At 55.1% G+C, this 22,524-nt stretch overlaps 7 protein-coding genes across 7 annotated transcripts; 5 read left to right on the top strand and 2 right to left on the bottom strand.

Annotated features, from left to right (window-relative positions):
- Positions 1-819: 819 nt before the first annotated feature.
- Positions 820-5,616, bottom strand: ISF_02503 (BTB domain and ankyrin repeat containing protein; the record flags this gene model as incomplete). Its single annotated transcript, XM_018846109.1, has 2 exons — positions 820-4,924; positions 4,982-5,616. 2 exons carry the CDS (start codon positions 5,614-5,616, stop codon positions 820-822), a joined length of 4,740 nt encoding a protein of 1,579 aa, XP_018706816.1.
- A 1,667-nt stretch (positions 5,617-7,283) lies between these two features.
- ISF_02502 (mitochondrial 2-oxodicarboxylate carrier 2) lies at positions 7,284-8,606 on the top strand (the record flags this gene model as incomplete). The annotated part of the gene is made up of 5 exons (XM_018846108.1): positions 7,284-7,329; positions 7,485-7,626; positions 7,695-7,775; positions 7,843-8,461; positions 8,523-8,606. 5 exons carry the CDS (start codon positions 7,284-7,286, stop codon positions 8,604-8,606), a joined length of 972 nt encoding a protein of 323 aa, XP_018706815.1.
- Positions 8,607-9,293: 687 nt separating this feature from the next.
- On the top strand, positions 9,294-9,688 carry ISF_02501 (Extracellular membrane protein, CFEM domain protein; the record flags this gene model as incomplete). Its single annotated transcript, XM_018846107.1, has 2 exons — positions 9,294-9,374; positions 9,479-9,688. The coding sequence occupies 2 exons, from the start codon at positions 9,294-9,296 to the stop codon at positions 9,686-9,688; spliced, it is 291 nt and encodes a 96-aa protein (XP_018706814.1).
- Positions 9,689-10,139: 451 nt separating this feature from the next.
- Positions 10,140-10,760, top strand: ISF_02500 (SET domain protein; the record flags this gene model as incomplete). Its single annotated transcript, XM_018846106.1, has 1 exon — positions 10,140-10,760. The coding sequence occupies one exon, from the start codon at positions 10,140-10,142 to the stop codon at positions 10,758-10,760; it is 621 nt and encodes a 206-aa protein (XP_018706813.1).
- Positions 10,761-11,068: 308 nt separating this feature from the next.
- On the top strand, positions 11,069-13,163 carry ISF_02499 (hypothetical protein; the record flags this gene model as incomplete). Its single annotated transcript, XM_018846105.1, has 2 exons — positions 11,069-11,359; positions 11,427-13,163. 2 exons carry the CDS (start codon positions 11,069-11,071, stop codon positions 13,161-13,163), a joined length of 2,028 nt encoding a protein of 675 aa, XP_018706812.1.
- A 182-nt stretch (positions 13,164-13,345) lies between these two features.
- On the bottom strand, positions 13,346-17,046 carry ISF_02498 (Autophagy-related protein 13; the record flags this gene model as incomplete). The annotated part of the gene is made up of 4 exons (XM_018846104.1): positions 13,346-13,590; positions 14,120-16,604; positions 16,660-16,755; positions 16,813-17,046. The coding sequence occupies 4 exons, from the start codon at positions 17,044-17,046 to the stop codon at positions 13,346-13,348; spliced, it is 3,060 nt and encodes a 1,019-aa protein (XP_018706811.1).
- A 2,945-nt stretch (positions 17,047-19,991) lies between these two features.
- ISF_02497 (SH3 domain protein) lies at positions 19,992-22,134 on the top strand (the record flags this gene model as incomplete). The annotated part of the gene is made up of 5 exons (XM_018846103.1): positions 19,992-20,034; positions 20,096-20,256; positions 20,308-21,060; positions 21,122-21,194; positions 21,245-22,134. The coding sequence occupies 5 exons, from the start codon at positions 19,992-19,994 to the stop codon at positions 22,132-22,134; spliced, it is 1,920 nt and encodes a 639-aa protein (XP_018706810.1).
- Between the last annotated feature and the right edge of the window lie 390 nt (positions 22,135-22,524).

Here is a 22,524-nt window from a genome sequence, read left to right as displayed (position 1 = left end):
ACTGATCTACTGGTACCTCAGGAGGTGGTGAGCCGCGTGGCAAAAGAAAAAAAGGCGAGACTGATTTGCAACATAGTACCTCCATGTACTACATCTATGTATGTACCTGAGAGATGACGACGCCAAACCGAATAATGACTGACTGGGAAAAAAAAAAGCCCGACGCCCAATGTGTTGGCAAGTTCCGAACTGGATAAACTCGCCCAAAGGGCAACTCAAAAAGGCACTGCCACGATCTTGGCGCGAGACGCTGCCGCTTGGTATTCAGTACAAACAAGCAAGCATCAACCAAAGTTACAGGTGTCCCTTTCAAAGGTTGTGTCTACTGCATACGACTCTAGGGAGTTCTCGTCAAGAGAAGACATACAAATAGTAATCAAGGTAAAAAAGATAAAAAAAGATTTAAAAAAGATAAAAAAGGATAAAAAGGATAAAAAAGACTGGGAATATCAAAAAGATGAAAAAGACAAGAAAGATAGGAAGAGTAAAAACATTGAAAATAATATACATAACTATAAAGTTGAAATTGCAGCGCGAGACGTATGCAAGCACTCAAGATTATAGGTAAGCCTTTTACATAGCCAGCCGATTAACTTGTCCTACTTACAATACAAGCAAGCCACATGACAGCCTCTAGCAATAATTCGTATATAGTAACAATAACTTCTACCAAAACAAATAAACAAATCCCTTGAAGTCCTGTATCGAGGTTGGCTGTTCAACTATAAGTAAGCAGCCATGAAACGCCAAAGTATTTAACAAATCACCCAGCGCCAAGATTCAAAAACCCCTCATATTTACACGTCAACCAACCCCCTCTCACTTCTTGCCACCTCTCCCAGCTGCGCCCTTGCCAGCTGCAACCTTGTCTCCTCCACGCGACCTGGAGCCCGGCGTTGCCCTGCGTGGTGTCTCTCCTTTGTCGGCGGCTTCCTTGCCTTTGCTCGGTTTGCTCCAACCAGCACCAGCATGACCAGTGCTAGCCCCTCCTCCGCCGCCGCCGCCACGGGCTCTTCTCCCGCGCTTACCAGCGCCTCCGTCGCCTCTCTCCCGCGCCGGCCGCGCTGAGCGCTGCTGCTCCTCCTCCTGCGCGCGGCGGCTCTCCTGGTCCCACCACTCTTGGAACGCCTGCTCTTGCTGAATCTCCTGCAGGGATCGCTTTGCCACAGCCTCCTTGACCAGCTCCTGCTCGCGCTCCTGCTGCCCGATGATGTCGGCCAACGTCGCCCCAGCCAGCGGCTCCTCCTTGCGCTCCCGCGTAATGTACGACTTGGAGTGCGGGACGAGTCGGCTTGCCGCTTGCTTGCTAGTCGACGCCGGCGAGTCTGCTGCCGCGCGTCGGTTGCGGTTCTGCCCGGAAAACTTGGTATCTGGCGACGCTGTGCGGCGCTTGACCTCACGCTCCGTCTCGGCAGCAACAAGAGGCTTGGCATTGGGAACCAGCCCGCGCTTTTGCGACTCGAAAGCCATGGCCTCCTGTAGCGATACCTTGGGGGCGGGCGATGCGGCCTTCCATGGCGCTGGACTGCCGCCTGATGATACTGGCTGCCAAGGCTTACTGCTGATCTTTTCATTTTCTGCCGAGACTTGGAGCTCTGCGTGCTTCTGCATTTGTCTCTTGCGTTCCTTTTGTGACATCTTTACCGGAGCCTTTGGCGACGGCGCATCCTTGGATGCAGCCGCTAGACTTGCCGCCAGTGCAGATGTTGGCTTCGGAGATGCCTCAGACATGATTCCTCGTAGATCTAACTTCGTAGTGGACAGCACCGGCGAGGCCCAAGGGCCGCTTGCTTTCCGCGCTGAATTAGTAAGCGGCGTAAGAGGGGTTCCGTCCAACTTTCGAGATGTTGACATCGCCGGAATGGGGGCAGAGGAGCTGGGCGACTTGGAGAATGAGACCGAATGCTTCTTTTTGGGCTGCTGCCAAGCAGCCTCAGGAAGTTGAGCCATAGGTTCCACATCCAGATCTAGCGGAGGAATAGGAGACAGCGCACCGGGAGAAGATGCAGCGCCATACTTGGCCACATCTTCGTCCATATCAAAGATGAGATCTCCATGCGATTCTTTGGGCCGAAGATTGGGGCTGAAGGGCTCGTTTCGGGCGAAGTTTGACTTGCGTCGACCAGCATCGGGCGTTCTGGGAAAGGCTGCCACCTCATCCAAGCTGCCGAAGCGCGCACGGTAGGATGAAGAAAGCTTCTTCTCCTCATCTCGTTGGCGTTGGGTGGCCTTGAAAGCGAATTCCTTTACCCGGCGTTGGCGCTCTTCTTCAATATCGACGAGGAGATCTGGGTACTTCTCATGCAGAAGCAATTCTGCACGTCCACTTCGCACAAAGGGTAAACGGGCAAGCTGATTCTCGCGCACAACTTCATCAAGATCCAAGAGTACCTCTTCGTCCATGCCGTCGAGGTTACCGTTCTCCAGCATGTTTTCCAGCTGCAAGCAAATGTACTCTAGTCCAACGTCCTTGAACTCAGTGACCGAACAGGGACTAATTTCGTTGAGCAAGTTGGCAATATTCCGCGTGGTGACAAACTTTCCGATAACAGATTGGCAGGACTGTGAAAGTCGATCGAGCATCAGCTCGTTTGCAGTGGCCATGACGTCCAAGACAGTTTCAGAAAACTCATCGAGAGATGCAGACGTCACGTCCTCAAAGAGGTCCTCGCCAACATCACCATAGATGTACTGTATGACCATCATAAATGTTTCCGGGTTGACATGCTGAAGATCGACTTCTATAAGGTCCTCAGCAGTTTGACCCAGACGTCTGGTTGTGAGCCATCCACCTTGCGAGCGTCCATGAAACATGCCTTCGAAAAAGGGACATCTCTGGCAAACAAGCTGACTATGAACAGGTATGTCCTCGCCATCCAGTTGTACCAAGATGTCACCATCCTCAAAGAAACGCTTATCGGAAATGGCGCTTTGAAGATCCGAGTCCAATGAATGCTCAACGCTCCCCTGTAGACGGGCCGCGCTCTCCAGCTTCGGCATTTGCAGCCTCGTTGCCAGTTTCATAAGTTCGGTTCTGACTTGTCGGTGGCGGTGGGCAAGGGGGATCGCTTCTTTGGTGTATTTCCAAACGGGCATCGTTGTGTCGAGATATGCAAAAAGCACAACATTCAGCAGGGTGAGTATATCAATCTGCTGGAAAGTCACAAGAATACTGCCCTCATCTTCGCTTAGTGTAAAGACATCTTCGTTTGATTGGCCGCCGCCGCCCCGGCGAAACTTGGAAAGGGCACCAAGCACGACGGGACTCCTAGCAGAGAGTAGCCAGCCGTGCACCGGAATCTTGATATCGGGCGTGGCCGTAGTGCAGACCCGAAGGTCAATATTGTCAAATTGTGTCGAGTCAAGCATGTACGCAAGGTCCGATTCAAGATCTGACGATTTCAGCAGTTCGTGAACAACATGGCTGTGCTTTTCTCTGGCAATTGCCTTGTCCCAGGCCTTTCTCGGGTCCTTCGGATCAGGCTTAGCCATGGATGCCTCAAAGTCGTTCAAGCAGAGGAGGGAGCCAATGTCCTCCCAAATGGATGGCTTCGCAACCGAAATTTCCTCGGCCATGACCTTGCTGTCCTTTCGAATGGCAGCGAAGGCACCAAAAGTCGAACTTCGCACTTTGGTACAATTGGTAATGTAGGGGATACGCTCGAACTTGAAGTCTTTCTTTTTCGCACCAGCACCGGACAACAGGTTTCCTTTGGTACGCTTCACTCGTTTCCATACAGCGCCAGACTCGGTGCAGATGATGACAGAGCCATGCTCTCCAACGCTCATGGATGTGACACCGTCTTTGCGAGAATCCCACACGCACTGAGGTTGTGAAACTGCGCCTTTGATCTTGGAGGGGTTTGTAGTAGATCCGTTGGGTTGATCCAAGTCGCCTTTGCTATTGACGCTCATGGTAAACAGATCGCCCCGAGATGTGACGGCAGCAATGGTGTCTCCACCAGATGCGATGGAAACGATGTCTTTTCTCCCCGTCTCGCGTCTAGTAGCGTAAAACGTGAGATTGTGGTTGGCAAAGACGTCAGGAGTTGGGAATTTGACCAAGTTGTAACCATAGTTGGTAAATACCCAAACGTTGTGATTAGCCAACAAGACGGTGGTCGCCTTGTCAATGGCCGATACCATGACAATCGGCGCCGTCAAAAGAGACGCGGCTACTCTGCGTGGTGTGGTCTGGATGTCAAGCGATCGAGAGTCGGCGTCCATGAGCGCGAGCTGTCCAATGTTGCGCCCCCAGCAGAAGAGTGAAGTTCCAGTATAAGCAACTGAGTGGAGAGTCGAGGCTGCAACGCCTTGAATGATTTCTTTCTTGAGCGTACCAAAAACTTGGCGTGGTATTAAGCTCATGGGCTCCTCATCAGCCCGCGTCGGAGGGGGTAACGCGTATCCTAGCTGCGAATCGGAGTTAAGGCCCCAGGTCCAGAGCTCGCCGTTGCCAGCGATGGCCATAGAGTGATTCTGCCCGAGAGCGACTTGTCGAATCTTCTTGTCTGCCAGAGGGCCCTGAACTGGGACAAACCTGAATTGGGTATTCTCATCTCCAAGGCCAAGACGTCCACCTCGACCAAGACCGGCGATGAAGAGGTTGCTAACAGGATCGGTCGTCAAGACGGCCGTGTGGAGCTTTGACATGGCAATGTCTTGAATGAGAAGAGGGAGACTGCGAACCATGATGGGGATATCCTCGATCTCCAACGAGGAAGCGATCAGTTCAGCATCCTCCTGTCCGAGATAGGACTCGTACAAGTGGCGCAAGAGGCCGTCTGGGCGCTGGAGGTGGATACGCTCGGGATACTGGCGGTCATCTTCGTCACCAACTCCAAGAGACATGTTTCTGTTGCTCCCAAACACAAAAAGCTCGTCGCCGTCATTGGATGACGCGGCTAATTGGACAGACTTCGCGCTGTTCGAGGAGGTTAACAAGTGGTCGAGAGATTCAGAGCGCAAGGATTCAGCTTACAGTTCGTTGTAGTCTGCCGTGCTTTCGCCACTGTCGGACTCATTGTCAGAATCCTCATTAAGCTGGCCTCGGTTCAAGGACCGAGTCGCGATTGTCGAGTTGTAAACGTCGAAGGGGCTGTTTCCCTCGTGATCTTTGGTCTTGATGAGTCTTCCGACTCGGCCGGTGGATGAGGTGGTTCCGGAAAGGATGTTTTCGCGTTCTTTGGCAAGAATGATGCGCGCAATGGAGACATTGCCACTGTACAGAGACCGGTGGAGGGCATTCCAGCCGCTCTCGGGGTCCTGTACACATAGGTCGATGGCGGGGTGTTCGACGAGGGCGTGGACAAAGTCTCGAGCGGTGGGGTCGGTCGAGGAGGCGGCGCGCAGCAGGATCGTGAGGCCAGAATGGTCGCGACTGTTGATCTCGGCCCTTCCAATGGTGTTGGTGGAATCTTTAAACCTGGTGGCAGCCTTGCGCGACTTGGGCGCGAGGCGCGGCGAAGAGCTAAGGCCACCCGGGCTGGGCCATCCGGCACTGCCAATCACTGGGCTCTTGGATCCGGCAGGCGCTGCCGCGGCGGCAGGGTCCAATAGACGTCGAAACCTGTCGACATCGTTTTCCCAGTAATATTTCCACAGCAGGTGACTCATCGGCCGGTCGGGAGGTCAGAAACGAGCCCTGTACGCTTGCAAGGGCACCTCGCTGTGGTTCTCGGGGGACCACGGCGTATTTAAAGGTGCAATTTGAAGCGTGACGAAGAGCTTGTTTGGTTGACAGGGAGGGCGCTGGCCTGGTGTACGTGTCGCGCGGTCGGAGGCGGCGGTTGACGATGCGGCGGAGCTGTTGGAATTGAGGGGCCGGAGTAGACGGAAATATCGGAGGGAGGGTTGTCAGAGAAGCTGAAGAGGCGCACTCAAGGGGCTGGCGTAAGTTTTGAAGCAGAATAGTGAAGGGGTCGGATGGGAGTGCGCTGCGTATGGAAGAACGAGGACGAGACGGGCAGGTTGTCGCGATGATGCGGTTTAATTAATGTATGTAATGCGAGGATGGTGGGGGTGGTTCTCTTTGCGCGTCGCGGGCAAGCCCTGGCAGGAGCTGCCTCTGCTACCTGGCAAATACATGTGATCAGGGCGGATGAAGCAGCGGGGTAGAGGTGCCATGGGTGTACCGAAACCTTGCATGCCCCGGGTTTTACGGTAAGGCACAGTAGGCAGGTGCTGGTCAACCAGTAGAACTCGGCACAACAGTGGCCCTTACAGCGCCATTCCCCTCGCTGGCCAATGACCTGGCAGGGCTGCCACCTGTGCTACCCTCGAGGTTCGATTGGGTTTCTCAGTGGCGCATGCGGGCAGTCGCGTCAGCTCGTTGGACTACCTACTAATAAGGTAGACACATGTCGGCGAGCGCTGGCTTTTATTTGCCCGTTGCTGCATGCGGAGCCGCTGTATTGGCGTGCCTCGTGATGTTTATTTTCGGACGCTTGCACGGCTCCTGCGCCTATTTACGTGACGCGTGAGTGATGAGGACAGGGCCGGGGCGTTGTTGGCGGCAGTTGCTGCAACTGAGGCGTGCGACAACATTCCCAGAATAGGGGCAAATATCTGTGATTATGATGAAATAAAGCATAAAATTGGCCGTCGGTTGGTCGACGACTCGTGAGGTGTTAGACTTCAATGCAGCCATACATTAAATTGGGGAGTGGTGGCTGGCCTGGCAAGAACGGGCAGGAAGCATCTCTCAAGTACGGTTGGCGGGTGTGTGGCCTCGTACTTACAAGGTAGCGACAAATCCGTCAATACAAAGCTGTCTGCATGCATATGGATCTTATACAGCTGGCTGCACGTTCAGATGAAATTCGTTAGTACACAATTCGTACATGCCTAGTAAAATCCTTTGCCCCCAGTTTCCCCGTATTCTTACTACCATTATCCTTGCTGACTTACTTTTTGCACACATCGCGTGCGCACCATCTCTACCAGGCCCCGCGACTGGGGTCAGATTACTGTGCTGCATCTTTTTTTAGCGCATCGTCTTGTTCTTATCAGGCGGTTGGGCCCTGGAGTTCAAGGTTCAGTCCCTGGAAATGGGTACAACTGGCAGCGGCCCAGCCAGCCAGCCAAAAAAGAAGGGCCCCTGTCACCACCCGGCTAAACTCTTGTGGCACGCAGATCTTGTCTCGGGCTTACTTCTCTGTCCACCATGTGCGCCCTCTCTCCGACCTTTCACCGTTGGAGCCGTTTTTCCCTCGCAACATCGTCGCCGCTTCTTTACTGTCTTCCACGCCAAAAACTCTCAATTCCAGTCGCGACCCGTAAACATGGCCGAGGAAAAGCCCCTTCCCTTTGTCTACCAGTTCGCCGCCGGTACGTGCCGCCTGCCTGCCCATTTGTCGTCGCCCTCGTGCCACCTGCGACCTCTGCCGTTGACACCTGAATGGCTAACATTTTTCTACCGCAGGCGCGATTGCCGGTGTCTCTGAGGTAACTTTCCCTGTCGATAACCACTAAAGTGAATACAGACTCATTTCTCTTTAGATTCTGGTCATGTGAGCCTTTCTCGCCTTGCGCCAACCCTGCCGGCATTGACGCCGAACTCGCCGAGATCACCCCGCTAACCGCCTACGCGCCCAGGTACCCGTTGGACGTCGTCAAGACCCGAGTGTATGCTTGCTCTCCCGCGCCTTTCGTCGATGCCCTTCCCAAGAGACATAATTCTAATCTACGAGCAGTCAATTGCAAACCGGCACCGGCACCGGCGAGAGCTACAATGGCATGGTCGACTGCTTCCGCAAGATTATCAAGAATGAAGGGTATGCCTCAGCCACAGCCATCAACACAAAGATGAGCAACACGGCAGTCCGCTGACCCCCATCCCAGCTTCTCCCGCCTTTATCGCGGCATCTCCGCCCCCATCCTCATGGAGGCGCCCAAGCGAGCCACCAAGTTCGCCGCCAACGATGAATGGGGCAAGGTCTACCGCAAGATGTTTGGCGTCAACCAGATGAACCAGTCCCTCTCCATCCTCACCGGAGCCACCGCCGGTGCCACCGAGTCCTTCGTCGTCGTCCCCTTTGAGCTCGTCAAGATCCGCCTCCAGGACAAGGCCTCGGCCGGCAAGTACAAGGGTATGGTCGACTGCGTCGTCAAAACGGTCCGCAACGAGGGCATCCTCACCATGTACCAGGGCCTTGAGTCCACCATGTGGCGCCACATCCTCTGGAACGCTGGCTACTTTGGCTGCATCTTCCAGGTCCGCCAGATGCTTCCCAAGGCCGACACCAAGAGCGGCAAGATGACCAACGACCTCATGTCGGGCGCCGTCGGCGGCACTGTCGGCACCATTCTCAACACCCCCCTGGACGTCGTCAAGAGCAGAATCCAAAACACACCCAAGGTCCCCGGTCAGATCCCCAAGTACAACTGGGCCTTCCCCGGCGTCGTGACCGTCTTCAAGGAGGAGGGCTTCGGTGCTCTCTACAAGGGCTTCCTCCCCAAGGTATGCGAAACCAAGCATTTTCGTGCACATGTTCACCTTTGCTAACTCTTCGTGCCCATAGGTCCTGCGTCTTGGCCCTGGAGGCGGTATTCTCCTCGTCGTCTTCACCACGGTCATGGACACCTTCCGCCAGTGGCAGGTTTAACGCTGTCCACTGACCATGGAAGCAGTGAGTTTTTTGTTCTTTTTGCAGCCTATTTGAGCAAATACAATATCAATGTTGTGTAGAGCATGACAGCAAAGACTTGTTTGGAGGAGCAAGGAGAGGAAGAGAATGACGACGCGCCCAGAGAAGCTACCTTCTGTATATATGAAAAAAAGAAAAAGGTGTGGGCGCGACGATGGGACCCGAAACTGAAACTACGATAGCTTGCTTAGATGCGGTACACAAAATAGACCAGTTGAGCATATAAGAAGCTACAACTTGACCCAGTTCTCTCTTTTGTTTTCGAATGTCTTCCATACTAAGCCGGGACAGCGATTAACAGAGCACCAACTGAGGTCCGGCCCAAACCTACGGCGGTGGCGCCCTGACGCCATATATGGATCGTGATACCCATTTCTGCTAAAACCCAACGATAGCATGATTCCAGTCATTTCTTCTACGTCTGTAATTGTGATGGATTGAGAAAGTGTGGCGCACTAATACTGCTCCGGCCATCTATACCTGGCCGACCAACAACATTGGCCTCGTCAACAGTCCTCCGCGTCGAGACCGCAATCAGTAGGTCACCTATATAAACAAAACGTACCGCCGCACTCCTCTTCCTATAAAAAGCCCGTCGCTTTTTGCTTCACCGTCATCGTCAGCCCCCATCACAACCAGGCAACAATGAAGGCCGCTCTCGTCTTCGCCTCCCTCTCCGGCCTCGCCGCCGCCGGTTTCAACATTTTTCTCCTCCCCGCCTGCGCCGTGAGTCTTTTCATTTTCACCAGACCCAGCCTGACTACTCCTATCGACTGAATAGGGGCGCCGTGATCATCTGTCCCATCAGCTAACCCCTCTTCGTTCCACAGCGCCACTGCGTCCTGAGCGCCGTCAGGAAGACTAAATGCAGCGTGGTTGACAATCAGTGCCTGTGCGGCGGGGAGGCGCAGGAGATAATGCGACCGTTTGTCACCGACTGCATGGACGTGAAATGCACTGCGGATGAGAAGCACGGGGCCATGATAGCGTTCAGCGTAGCCTGCACGGAGCGCCACCCTCACGATCCCAGCGGGCCATGATCATCATCACCACGGGCGGTGCTCATTTTCGTGCAGGAGCAGCGGCAGCACATTTGACTGTTACTTGATTGATGGAATTAGTGGGAGAGCAATAAAACATGATGATATTGGGATTATTATGATTAAAGTGACTTTTGAGTAAAGAGGGATGATGCGATATAGGGTAGGAATACAAGATGTAGGTGGAAAAAGATGGATAACGAATATAAAAAGGACAAGAAGGACAGAGAAATACATGAACATAATAAAGGACAAAGAAAAATAGCAAAATTAAAGACTCTTCAAAAAATTCTAGCGCGAGACACGACTTTCAAAGCGACATCTGCCGACGTGCTGGAAAGTACCCGCTCCCCTTGGCTTTTCAACTACCTCGTAACCTCATCTCATTCTGGTGTCTGCTGCCTACATACATTCATAGATACCTACCTACAAAACCCTAGCATCATTCATCATGTCGCCGCTGCCCAAGAACTGGCCCGACCATCTTCCCTACCTCACGGCCCCGCTCCACGGCAAAGACTTGACACCTGCCCATCTCGCAGCCATCCGAACCAAGCCAACCTCCTCCTCCTCCGCCGACACTCCCCCCATCATATCCGCCTCCGAAACGCCCCTCCCGTGCCCGCGCGTCAAGATCCAGCCCATCCCCGCCTCCGCCGCCTCGCACCCGGCCCGCGGCCAGCGCGGCCTCTTCGCCGCGCGCGACCTCGCCCCCGGCAGCCTCGTCCTCGCCTACCTCGGCCGCGTGCACTCTACCGCCGGCGCCGATGCCGCCTCCGACTACGACCTGTGGCTGGACCGCGACGCCGACGCCGCCGTGGACGCTGCACGCCAGGGCAACGAGGCGCGCTTCGTCAACGACTACCGTGGCGTCGCGGAGCGGCCCAACGCGGAGTTTCGGCGGGCCTGGTGCGAGCGTTGGGGGGAGATGTGCGTCGGCGTGTGGGTGCTAGGCGGCGGAGGTGGTGGGAGGAAGAAGAAGGATGGGATCAGAAAGGGAGAGGAGATTCTGGTGAGCTATGGCAAGGGCTTCTGGCAGGAGAGGAGGGGGGAGCTGGGGGAGGGGGAGTGAATGTGTTTGGAAGTGGAAGGGGAGGTCCTCGAGAGGTGGAAATGTCAAGAAAGCCTTGGGGAAAGGAGAAGAAAATGAAACAGAATCTCTGGCAGTTCTCCGTTCTCCGTTTGGTTGGTTGCCAGCTGCGTGCAACTGCAAACCAACACATCGCGCAGCTGCCAGCCAACACCTCTTCTTTCATCCTACTATAAATTCATCCCTTTTCTTCCTTACCCTCCTCCCCCCTTCCTTTCTTCTTCCTACTTTAGATTCATTCCTCCCCCCTCTCCCCTTACACTCCTTCTCTTCTCCTCTGCTCGTCCACCATGGATGAACCGCAGCTCGAATACATCACTGACAGTGATGATGACAGCAATGACTCGCAGCCGGACGTCGATTTCCAAGGAGATTGCTTGAAATCGTGCGAACTGCCTTTCAAAGACAGAAGAGAGACTGCACTTCGAAGAAAGCTGAGGCTCAAACGACTCCGACGAAATCTGCTTCGAGCCCAAGTCGCGGGAACTCTGGCTAGGGCCCGGCTACGGGAAGCCAGGGAGCAGCTTAGTGAGCTGGAGCAGCGATCCCGAAATCGAGACAGGACGAGGAAAGTCCAAACGGTAAGTGAGTTGCTGAGTCTTGAAGGCCGACGACGCCGTTGCAAGAGGATGCTAACCCGAGAATTAGACCTGGAAAACCAAGCTTGCCATGATGCTCCGAGGCAACGAGGAGAGTTTATCGTACGCCAATCTTTACAAACTCTCATGCAGAGAAGAAAATTCCTCCACATTGCTTCATCCTATGCTGCGCCTTAGAGCGCCGAATACCAACGAGCTCGCGGCAGAGCTCGCAGCCCAGCGAGAGAGCCTGGCCGGCGAGGCGCGCGACGAACCTGTGTCCGTCCAGGTCCATTTCGAGAGGCCATTCCCACAAGACATTCTAATCAAGATACTAAAGTATGCTCTCGTCTTCCCCGGCGAGCCGGTGCATGTCGTCTCGCGGCTCGACGAGCATCAGTTCCCCGACGAAACCCACGTCCTCGCCCGTCCCAACGACGAACTGGACCCAGAGGGCACGCACCTGCGGCTTCTGCGACGCTTTCTCGTCGGCGAGGGCCCGTTCAGCCTGACTTACGCCCAGAAGCCCAATGAGCTGCTGGCGCCACTGCTGGTCAGCAGGCAGTGGCACTACATCGCCACTAACCTGTTCTACGGGCTGAACCGGTTCTGCTTCTCGTCTCTCGGCGAGCTGGGCCGCTTTGCCCGCGGCATCGGCCCGCGCCTGCAGCGCGTCCAGGACATCGAGCTGTTCTGGATCGGCTCCTTCGAGGTCCTCTTCAAGATCAACCGCTCCGGCCGCTTCGTCTCGCGCCGGAGCCAGCCGCTCTCCTGGCTGCCCGAGGCGCGCCGCCTCAAGCGCGTCGGCGTCTACCTGCGCGCCAGCGACCCGGCGCACATGCGCCGCCGGCACGAGATCCTCGGAAAGGTGCGCTTCGACAAGAACCACACGATCAACCAGGCCAACTTTCGCCAGCAGCGCAACATGTACACCGTCCAAGGCATGGACAACATGTGGTGCCTGCGCGGCACGCACGCCGTCAAGTTCTGGGACTACGACGAGTTCCTCAACGGCGGCGCGGCGAACCGCTGCATCCGCGACCACGACTTTATCGCGCAGATGAACGACGTCACGGGCCGGCCCAAGGCGCCCGCGGACGAGCGCATGGCGCGGTTCCGCCACCTCTGCGCGCTGAGCGCCGCCTACGTGCCCTCCGAGGCGGAGGTTTGCGCGGTGGAGTACGCTGTTCACATGGAGCCGGAGAGGGACGACGGGAGGGTGGACGTGCACGAAGAGCCCAATGATAGTGGCCACGGCAGCGATCAAGACAGTCCGGGCGACAGCTCCGACGACAGTGACGGACCCCCGCCCGGCGGCCCCCCCGTCATTGTCGTGGACGACGACGACGACGACGACGACGAGGGCGTGGCCATGTCCGACGCGCCCCTCAACGCGGAGCAGGATGGCGCCGAAATGACCTATGGCGGCAGACAGGGCCACGGCGCGGCCATGGCCGGGACCTCACCCGACGGTGCCGGCGGCGGCTCACCTCTGGCCGACGGCCGGCTCTGGAGCCCCTCGCTGTTTTTCGGGCCCCTGTCGCCCCGGCGGCTCTCGACCATGCCGCCGTACACCGCCTCTGCGGGCTCCGTGGACCCCGAGTCGAGCCTGTTTTTCCGGGGCAGCAGCACGATCACGGTCAAGGATGACGACGATAGCAATAACGACGACAATGGTGAGGGCAACGATGCCGGCGCCGCGCCGGTCGTGCAAGGCCGCCGGCCGGTTCAGGATTGGGAGATGGACGACGATGAAGAAGGAAGCGAGGAATCGGATGATGACGACGACAAGGACGAAAAGAAGTAGAAAGGGGCTTTCTCATTTCTATTTTGGGCCTACTTATTCTGCTATGTTTAGGGTCATAATTTCTTGATACCATCTTGCTTGATATTTTATATAGCTACATTAGGCGTCTCAGAGAACAAAAAGCATTCCACCGTCTCCTTTATAAAGCGTCATGTGTCTGTTTTTCTTTGTCCCTATCCTACCTATCCTTCTTTCTGATGGCACGGTGTCTGTCTCTTTATTTGCTCTCGTCTTCGACATTGATCTTGGACTCTGGGGGTGACCGGCTTGTCAGCATTGGCCTCTTGGATTTTCCTTTTGCCGATCTGCTTCTTGGTCTTGCGTCTTTCGGCCATGGGCAAATCATCGCTGTCGATGTCCTTGGCGCTTTCCTCGTTGAGTGACTCTCTCTCTGGCTTGGCCTTGTCGCTCCCCGCGTCGTCATCGTCTGTTGATGACATGGAGGAGACTTCTTCGTCCTAAGTCTGCTCCTCGGCGTTGTCCTGGCCTGGATCAATTTCCTGCTTTGCTTTGGTGCTAACGCCCAGTCCTTCGGCACGGGCCGCGACCACCTATCTTTACTGTCGTTACTATCTGGACTATCTGGACTATCTGGACTATCTGGACTATCTGGATTATCTGGACTATCTGGACTTTCCTGGCTGTCCTGACCATCTTAACTTTCTTTTCTATTTTTAAGTCGCTCACCTTCCTTCTCAATTTAGGTGCTCGTACGGCTGCCGCAGTAGGTGTTGCACAGCTACCACCATCCATTTAATATGCATTAAGCAGCGAGTGTCTGATACTCAGAAACCGCAAAATCAGGGGCCGCGTTACCAGGACAACAAGGGGAACTTGCAGAGGTGCCATCGTTATATCATTTATTCTATACCAAGCTGTTATCGTGATGGGGACAATATCCCATCTCCTTTGTACATTTTTCCATGCTTCGGTATGTCCAAATTCAATTTACCAACCTCTTCTGGTAGTGCCGCGAGGCTCAAACATGGCCCTCTCTGAGCCGTTGTTGCTTCCTGTATTTACACTGCCCCGCCCTTCCTCTATGCTGCGACGACCCTGGGCATCCATCTCCGACAGCGTAAACATGAGGGGCTCGTCGCCGACCGACTCATCGTCGCCACGGACAAGGCGGCTGCTGGAACTACCCGTGTAGCTGCCTCGAGCAGGCTGCGTAGACTGTGGCGGAGGCGTTTGGCCACGGCCAGCGCTCATGCCGGCATACCGCTTCCGTTGAAACGGCGACGAAGACTGTGCAACAGAAATTAAGCCGTCTGGGGGTGTTTCTTCTGTAGATCCGCGGAGCATCGCCATTGAGACACTGGTAGATCGGATCTCTGGGGCGGGACGTAGGCTACTAGGCGGACTTTCCCGTGCAGTAGATTCGTCATCCAGCTGCATTTGGCGGCCAAGGAGCGTACTAAGAGTCGGGGGCTCTCTGTCCTCTGCTCCCAAGCTGACACTTCGATTCGCAAAAGCTGAATCCGTTTCCTCGTCATCACCCGTAGCCCTAGTTTGCTGCGCAACTGAGCTTGATCGTCTTTGATGTAAGCCGAGGCGAGGTGACAGCGGTATGTCAATGGCAGTGGCACCCTCCTGGGTGATGGTGCTTTGACGACTTGACTCCGGAATCGATGGGCCTTGGGGACGTGTTGCTCGAGAAACTGCTCTGGAGCGCTCCTCGGAATGATCGACTATCGAGTTTTCGCTAAGGCGTGATGGGATCGCGGGTGTATGGGGGGTGTGCGGTGAGATGGGCTTGCCAGGTGACGATGAAGATGGCGACATGGACGCCGGCGCAACCATTCCAGGTATACTTGTCAACTGTCGACTCGACGAACTCGAGGAACGCTGCAGTTGCATGGACGAAGTCATGGAATCTCCCAATGCATTGTTCGACTCCCGCATTAGGTGAAACCTAGACAGCTGCGCAACGGTCTTGTTCGCCGCTGAGTCCCGTTTTGTTGGTTCGAAACTCTTCAGTGTCTTCCTGCTATCTAGAACTTTCAAGAAGTCCGAGATGCCATCGTCATCGGCAGGCAGCGACCCCGAACTAGCGTTATCCGGCTCAGCCAGGAACCCGGAGCCGGGCTGAGCGACCGAGGAGGCAAGACTCTGTCTCCCACTGCTACCCTGCTCATCATCGAGCCCTCCGCGGCTTGGTCCGCTAATGGATGGGCGATTTCGTCGATGTGTGAAACTACTGCTGTAGCGGTTTGAAGAGGAGGGGCGTGGCGAACCGATAACGGGAACGTCTGTTTGTTGTGGAGGCCCGCCCCGCAGAGATGCTGGCATACCAGCTGTCAACGATGTTCGCTGCCTAGGCTGCATCGTCGGGAAAGCTGGCGTCCGGCCCTGCAGCGACGCCGGCGATTCTGGTTCAAGAGATCGAGGTACAGGGGAGCCAGAAAGAGAGCCGGCCTTGAATGGTTGAAACGAGATGGATGGTCTTCTGGCAGATCCATCAGGTCGGGTTCCATGGCGACTGGTTTGGCCCCTGGTGCCAATGGGCAGTGACTTGGGAGCATCAAAGTCCGACTGCTTTGGTAAAGAGGCTGGTGGCGAGCTCGTGTCAGAGCCAGGAACCTTGACGGATCTGAGAGCAGACATGGGGCTGGTTCCCAGGGGCCCGTCGCCATGGAAGGTTGATAGGCTCCCGTAGGTCTGCTGAACATCACCGATGCTAGTCCTTCTTCGATGATCTCGTAGCGAGCCAACCTCTGGTTGTGTGACCCCTGGTGAACTGACTCTTTGGGGTATGGAAGGCCTGAAGTAGTTCTCATCAATGCCCATGAACCTGGAACTCAGCAGCGACTCGGCGTCATCGACTCTAAAGCTGCATTCGTTTCTGTACGTGACCGACGTACTCAAACGACCGACTGGGACATCCAAATCTCCAAACATGTATTCTGTAACAGGGTCGGGTCTGCCATCGATGGGGGCCCTCAACAGGTCCGGGGATTTCCTGCTGGGACGTTGCAGAAGAATTCTGCAACGAGGGGAGAGCGCGGCAACGCAGCCTTTTGCCCTCCCCTGGCTAGTGAACTTCCAGGCTGGTAAGAGTCTGGTAGTAACAAAGAGGGATCTGAAAAAGACAATAGCCTTCTTGTAGATGGTTGGGAGGATGGGACCAAAGTCTTCGGTGGGTGGGAAGCTGCCGGGTATCAGCTCCACGGTCCAGCGTTCCAGGACGACTTCTGTGTTGCGGGCAAATGTGGTAGGCGAAGCGGCATCGCTTGATCTGGACGACTGCAGCTGTTCCATGACATCCCATCGTTTGCCTTGTTCGTCTACGGTAATTAGACTTTGGCTTTCCTTGAGGGATGATGCATCTAGGTACACCTCGATGACCATCGGGGGCGGGAGATTTTCTATACTGCCACAGGCCTTCCAAGTCCTGAGCTCCTCTCGGAAGTCATCAATTTCATCTGTCTCTATTTGATACTGCATCAGGTGTTAGAAGTTGGATGGAATACTCGAAGACGGAGACGGTACGTACCCATTTATTCACCTTGACTACTCCATTAGAGTAGCGCATAGGTCGAATCTTCATCCTAGAGTCTAGAATCACTGCGGCAGCTTTGGTGTAGAAATTCTATCCAGTTGTCAGCTTTGACGCGGCAGGGGGAATTCTCTCGTTGGCTCGGCGCACCTGTACGATCTGGTCCAGCTTCCTGACAGAATCGGCGGGTAAGCCCGAGGCCGTTGGAGCGTCACCGGCTGCCGAAGCCTGTGCAGGCTGGTTCACGGAGAGAGAAGATGTGGCCCGGGGACGAGCTCCGCCGATGCCAGCATCAGCGTTGGGTACATTGCGGGACGATGGAATCTGCGGTGATGGCGAGGGCGACGAGGCTTTCCTCTGGGGTATCCTTGCCTGTTGATGCATGGTGTAAGACAGAGATGGCAAGGAGTTGGACGGACGCGATTCGGGGACGGGGAGGGGGGCGGTGATGGGGGACGATTAGGCGGTAGAAGTACGCTCTTCCATCGTCGTCGATTTGCAGTCGATAGTGGGTGGTGTATGGAATGCGATATTAAGCCACTGTCGTCGTAGGTGAAGCAGGTAGATAGATAGAGAGGTAGTTGGGTAGAGAGAGGATCGGTAGTGGTGGCTAGGTAGCTACCTAGTCACCAGTGGCGGTCGGACAGCAGCTGACACAAGGGTAGCTCAGAGCAGCGCACAGGAGGACGACAAGACGCGGTGCGAGTACAGCCTGAATATGGATGCAGCGCAGAGAGTATATGTATCGGAGATGAAAGGGCGATGGTCGAGCTCGTCAAGTGGCCTTGGGTCTGTCGATGATGTGTGATGGGGGATGGGTCCGAGGCCGGGTCATTCGTAGCGGCAGGTCGGGGGACCTCGTGATGATGATCCGATAGATGCTGAGGTAGGTAGCTTTCGTCATAGGCCGGTAGTCGCGGGAGAGGCTAGTGAGAGGAGAGGGAGGAGGGAGCTAATTAGCTGGATAAAGGTATGAGAGGCTGAGATTAGGGGAGGAGAGAGGTCGAGAGAGAAGAAGAAGAAGAGGAGGAGGAGAACGGAGGTTGATGGGAATGGGAGATGTGAGATGGGAGAGATGGGAGAGGTGACTCGAACAGCAGCGTCGATAACGCAATGAGCGAGCAATGGGCAGGCCGATAGATGGCAGGGCTACCCTACCTCCTTCATCAGCACCAAACACCACACTAGGTAGCCAACCAGTGCCAACAGGTCGTGGAGAGAAGGAGAAGAAAGTGGGTGCCGGGGGGGCGTTTGGTATCGTGGTACCTGGAAATTGGTAGGCGAGCGGCTGATGAACCAGGTACTTTGCTAAGCGGATGGAGCGAGGCAGGGTTGGACGGCGCTAGAACGTGTCCATCATGGCTCTTGGCCCGCCCATGGGGACGGAAGACAGGCAAAGACAAGAGAGACAGGCAGCCATGACAGGGACTAGATGACGGCAGGTATCCTGTACCCAATCGCAGCTTGCTGATACCTTTTTGGCGCCCGTTGATTGCCCCACAAGTCAGGTCCCGATGCAGTATTCGATACCCGCAAGTCACCGGTCGCAGTCGCCCTCGCTGGAGATGCTGCTAGGTACCTGTATGTACGCATATTAAAGAGTATCCGTATTGTTATTGTGGATAACAGAAGGGCACGCCTTTTAGGCTGCCAGATCGTATCTAGGCACACTTGTATGGATTGTGCAACCTTGATGTCGAGAATTCTGGAACACTGGCCATGAGGTTGCGTGTGAATGCTTGCCCAGATACTGTATGAGCAGGGGCGAGCCATTGGCTCATGGCCGTGATCTTGTCAGTTGCTCCGACGGCACCGATGCAAGTTACACCGAACTCATTCTCCAATTCCCCATGATTCGGCTAGTCATCTCGTGAACGAGTGAGTCAACGAGGGCCACGTTCAAACAAAGCCAGCCCCTACCTACCTACCTACTCCGCACCGTACATAATGCTGCAGGTCTGCCTACTAGCTGTCGTGATACCGTGGCGCCCCAAGATTGGGGTGCAAAGTATGCCATCGCCAGCCATCCGAGGAGAGCTCTCTCGTCCTGTTCCGTGCCACGTATCGCAGAACAGCTGTCAATCCACAATGATCTGCAATTTCGGCAATTTCGTGTCTGTGTTGCCAGTACACGGCTCGGCTGGCAGTTTGTTGTTACCTGTGGCCGGGGACTAACTTAGTTGTTGGTACTTTTGAATAGGAAGCAGGATTGTAAGACGCTTATTATGCAGTCGTCTCTCGTTTTGATGTAGGTCCATCAAGCTTGGATGGACAGTTCTATTTCTGCAAATACAGACGAAATTGCGACGATGCGTTTGGCTCAGTTTCAGCTGCTCCAAGGCTGATCTGATGTGGTAGGTAGGTATGTATGTAGGTACAGGTAGTAAGGGACACTGGTAGGTGCAATCTCAGTACATAGTACCCGCCATCTACTATTTTGGAATTTCTGAGGAATTAAGAGTTATATAACACATTGTATAGCTCTCGGACTACCGTAAAACTCGCTTCTGCGAGCCGCGTGGCCCTATAGGGCTGTCATGATGCTTATCCAGCTCTTGGCTCGCCTTGTCAGGCAGGTGATGATTTACTGTAGGTGGCTGCAAAGCCTGGCCGTGCTATAATGGGACCGCTAAAACAGGCGCGCGCGCTCTCGGCCCAGTTCCGCAAGTCGAAGATGAAGAGACCAGCAAAAGCGTTTCTAGTTAATCCGGTACTCGATACTACCTTTGCTTCTATATCACATAATTCAAATTCAAAGGTTGCTCATGAGAAGTGATTCTTAAACATTGTTGCACGTTTCCACTGCAGCACACCATGCCACGCTACCTGGTCCGCTGTACACGCCAGCGCTGTGTCTGCCGCTGTATGAGGTCCATTTGCAAACATGCATCTTAACAAAAGGGGTTGTCTTTTGTTATGCATCTTAACAAAAGGGGTTTTTTTATTCTTTTTGTCACTTTTGATCTTTTTTATAATTTTCGTCTATTCTACCCGCCCTGTCTACTACGCCTTGAATCCCTCTGACACAATGAACATCTGTAGGTACGTACCCCACTTGGCCACCCAGCCTTCGCGTCCTGATGACGAACTGCTCCATTCAGCCTGCGAATGGCTGACGTCCGCCCACCACATACCTTGCTTGGCCACCAAGCTCGCCACTGCACCTCTTCTCTTTTCTTGCGACAGCCTCTGTATCGACTCGACGCCCAGCTGCAACATCCTCAACACCACCTGCCAATTACAAATTAATCCCCAGATACCCCTGATACCCTAGATCTCCCCTCGCCTGCCGTCCAGCCTTCCTGCCTCTCGACCCAACAACCGCAGCCATGTTCCGAGCGGCCGCGGTCGGTCCTTTTGACGATGCCGTCGGTAGGTCTTGTGACGGGGTGAAACTCACATGCTCGCCACTGCAATACTAACGCTCTTCCAGCCAAGGCGACAGACGAGAACCTCACCTCCGAGGACTGGGGCGCCATCATGGAGGTCTGCGATAAGGCTACCGGCGACCCAACCGGCCCCAAGGAAGCTGTCCAGAGCATGATCAAGCGTCTCGCGCATCGTAATGCGAACGTCCAACTATACACACTCGAGGTAGAAATTCCGTAGTTCCCTTCTTTTCCCCGCATGCTAAACGCCCTCCAGCTTGCGCACGCTCTCTGCCAGAACTGTGGAAAGCCCATGCACCGCGAAGTCTCCAGTCGCGCCTTTACCGACGCCCTCCTCAAGCTCGCCAACGACCGAAACACACATCAACAAGTCAAGGGTAAGATTTTGGAAAAAATGAAGGACTGGAGCGACATGTTTAGCAAGGATGCCGAGCTTGGCATCATGTACGACGCCTACTACCGACTCAAGCAAACCAACCCCACGTTGCAAGCCCCCAGCGCACCGCAGAAGCAGGGCCTCACTGCCTCAGACAGGCAAAAGGAGGACGATGAGCTGCAGATGGCACTAAAGCTGAGCTTGCAGGAAGAAGACCGCAAGAAGGCTGCCGCATCCTCCACCTCCGCACAACCCGGATCCTCGACCGCCGACGACGCCGCACCAGCTCCGCCCGTCACCGCTGGTACCACGGCAGCCACCGTCAGCAGAGTGCGTGCCTTGTTCGACTTTGCGCCTTCTGAGCCTGGAGAGCTCGAGTTCAAAAAGGGCGATGTGATTGCCGTCCTCGAGAGCGTATACAAGGATTGGTGGCGGGGCTCCCTCAAGGGCAACACTGGCATCTTTCCGCTCAACTACGTCGAGAAGCTCACGGACCCAACTCCCGATGAGCTGCAGAGGGAGGCGCAAATGGAAGCCGAGGTCTTTGCCGAAATCAAGAACGTGGAGAAGCTCCTGACTCTGCTCAGTGCCTCTAACACAGGTCCTCGAGAGGAGGACAATGAGGAGATTTCAGTGAGAAGAATACCATACCTGAGCAAAGCCGGGAGAGCTTGGGCGTGCTAACGTTTACTAGAAACTGTACCATCAAACACTAGCGATTCGTCCAAAGCTTATCAAGTTGATCGAAAAGTATTCACAGAAAAAAGGTAGATTGGGTAATCCCGGAAGAAGCCATCACATGCTAATACTGTACAAGACGACTTTACACAGCTCAATGAGAAGTTCATCAAGGCACGCCGCGACTACGAATCGCTTCTCGAGTCCTCCATGGCGCACCCCCCGCAACACAACTACCAGCAATATGCCATGCGTCCCGGTCAAGGCTACCCTCAGGTCGGAGGCTATCCCAACCAGCCACCCCCGTCACAGGAGCCCAATCAATACTATAGCTCCGCGCCCCAGGCTGGCCCAGACCACGGCTACCAGACCTCCTCTCCTCCTCCCAACTTCCCACCTGGCGGCGGCCAACCGGGCAACGCTCCATTTTACGTAGGCGGAGCCGAGGTGCCGTCCCAGGTCGGGAACCAACCTCCCGCGGGCCACCAGCAGCAGTACCCCCCTCGCGACCCGACACCGCGCATCCCCTCCTCCACGCAACCGCCCGTACCCAACAGTAGCACATCACCGCCGCCTCAGGCTCAGGGATACACACCCTACTCGCCACAGCCGCAGCAAATGTACCACCCACCCGCTCAGCAGCAGCAGCAGCAGCCTCCTGCCCTGCAGCCCCTGCAACGGCCCCAGAGCACCTACGGCGCGCAAGAGCTCGCCACGTCTGTTTATGACTCCCCCATCGCGCCGCACAATCCCAACAGCTTCTACTCTCCCCCAGACGACGCTGCCACCTCACCGCCCGCGCAGCAGCAGCAGCAGCAGCAGGCGTCTTCGCAACCGCACTACCAGGGCTACGCACCGCCTGAACAGGCCCCTCCCCCCGTTCCCACCGGCCAGCCGCCGCAAGTTCCCGGCGTCGGCAGCGGCGGCGCGCCTCAGTACAAGCCATACGTCCCGCCTGGGGCGTCTGCCCCGGACGGCCCTAGCGCGCCGAACCCCAACGACTACTACCGCCAGCCCGGCGGCTACTAATAAGCGCAAGGGACCACAGAAATCATGTAGGGCCTTCTGTAGAACATATGAGGAGGAATTTTGGCTCGTGTGGATTATGAAGTGGTTGATTGGCTTTGCGCTTTCAAGACAGGAAGACCGTGCGACTTGAAAGCAGTGGGAACCGGGCAGCAGCATCACCTCATGACTAGGTAGCTAGTTAGCGACACGTTTTGTTTGAAAATTTGGTTTCATGAAGACATTTTTTTCAGTAATCATGCGTTATTGCTTCAGTAAAACATGCATCGATGCGCTCTTTATTGTGAATATCGTCATCATTCTCTAAATAGAAGCAAAACAGCAGTATCATCGAGAGCCCGAGCGGGGACCTTTTCGTGTAATCCAACATCTTATGTTACGCCATGTTCTCAT

This window comes from Cordyceps fumosorosea, assembly GCF_001636725.1.
Source record: "Cordyceps fumosorosea ARSEF 2679 chromosome Unknown scaffold_4, whole genome shotgun sequence".
In the NCBI taxonomy this organism is placed as follows: Eukaryota; Fungi; Ascomycota; class Sordariomycetes; order Hypocreales; family Cordycipitaceae; genus Cordyceps; species Cordyceps fumosorosea.
This window is presented reverse-complemented; position numbering and strand designations above follow the sequence as displayed.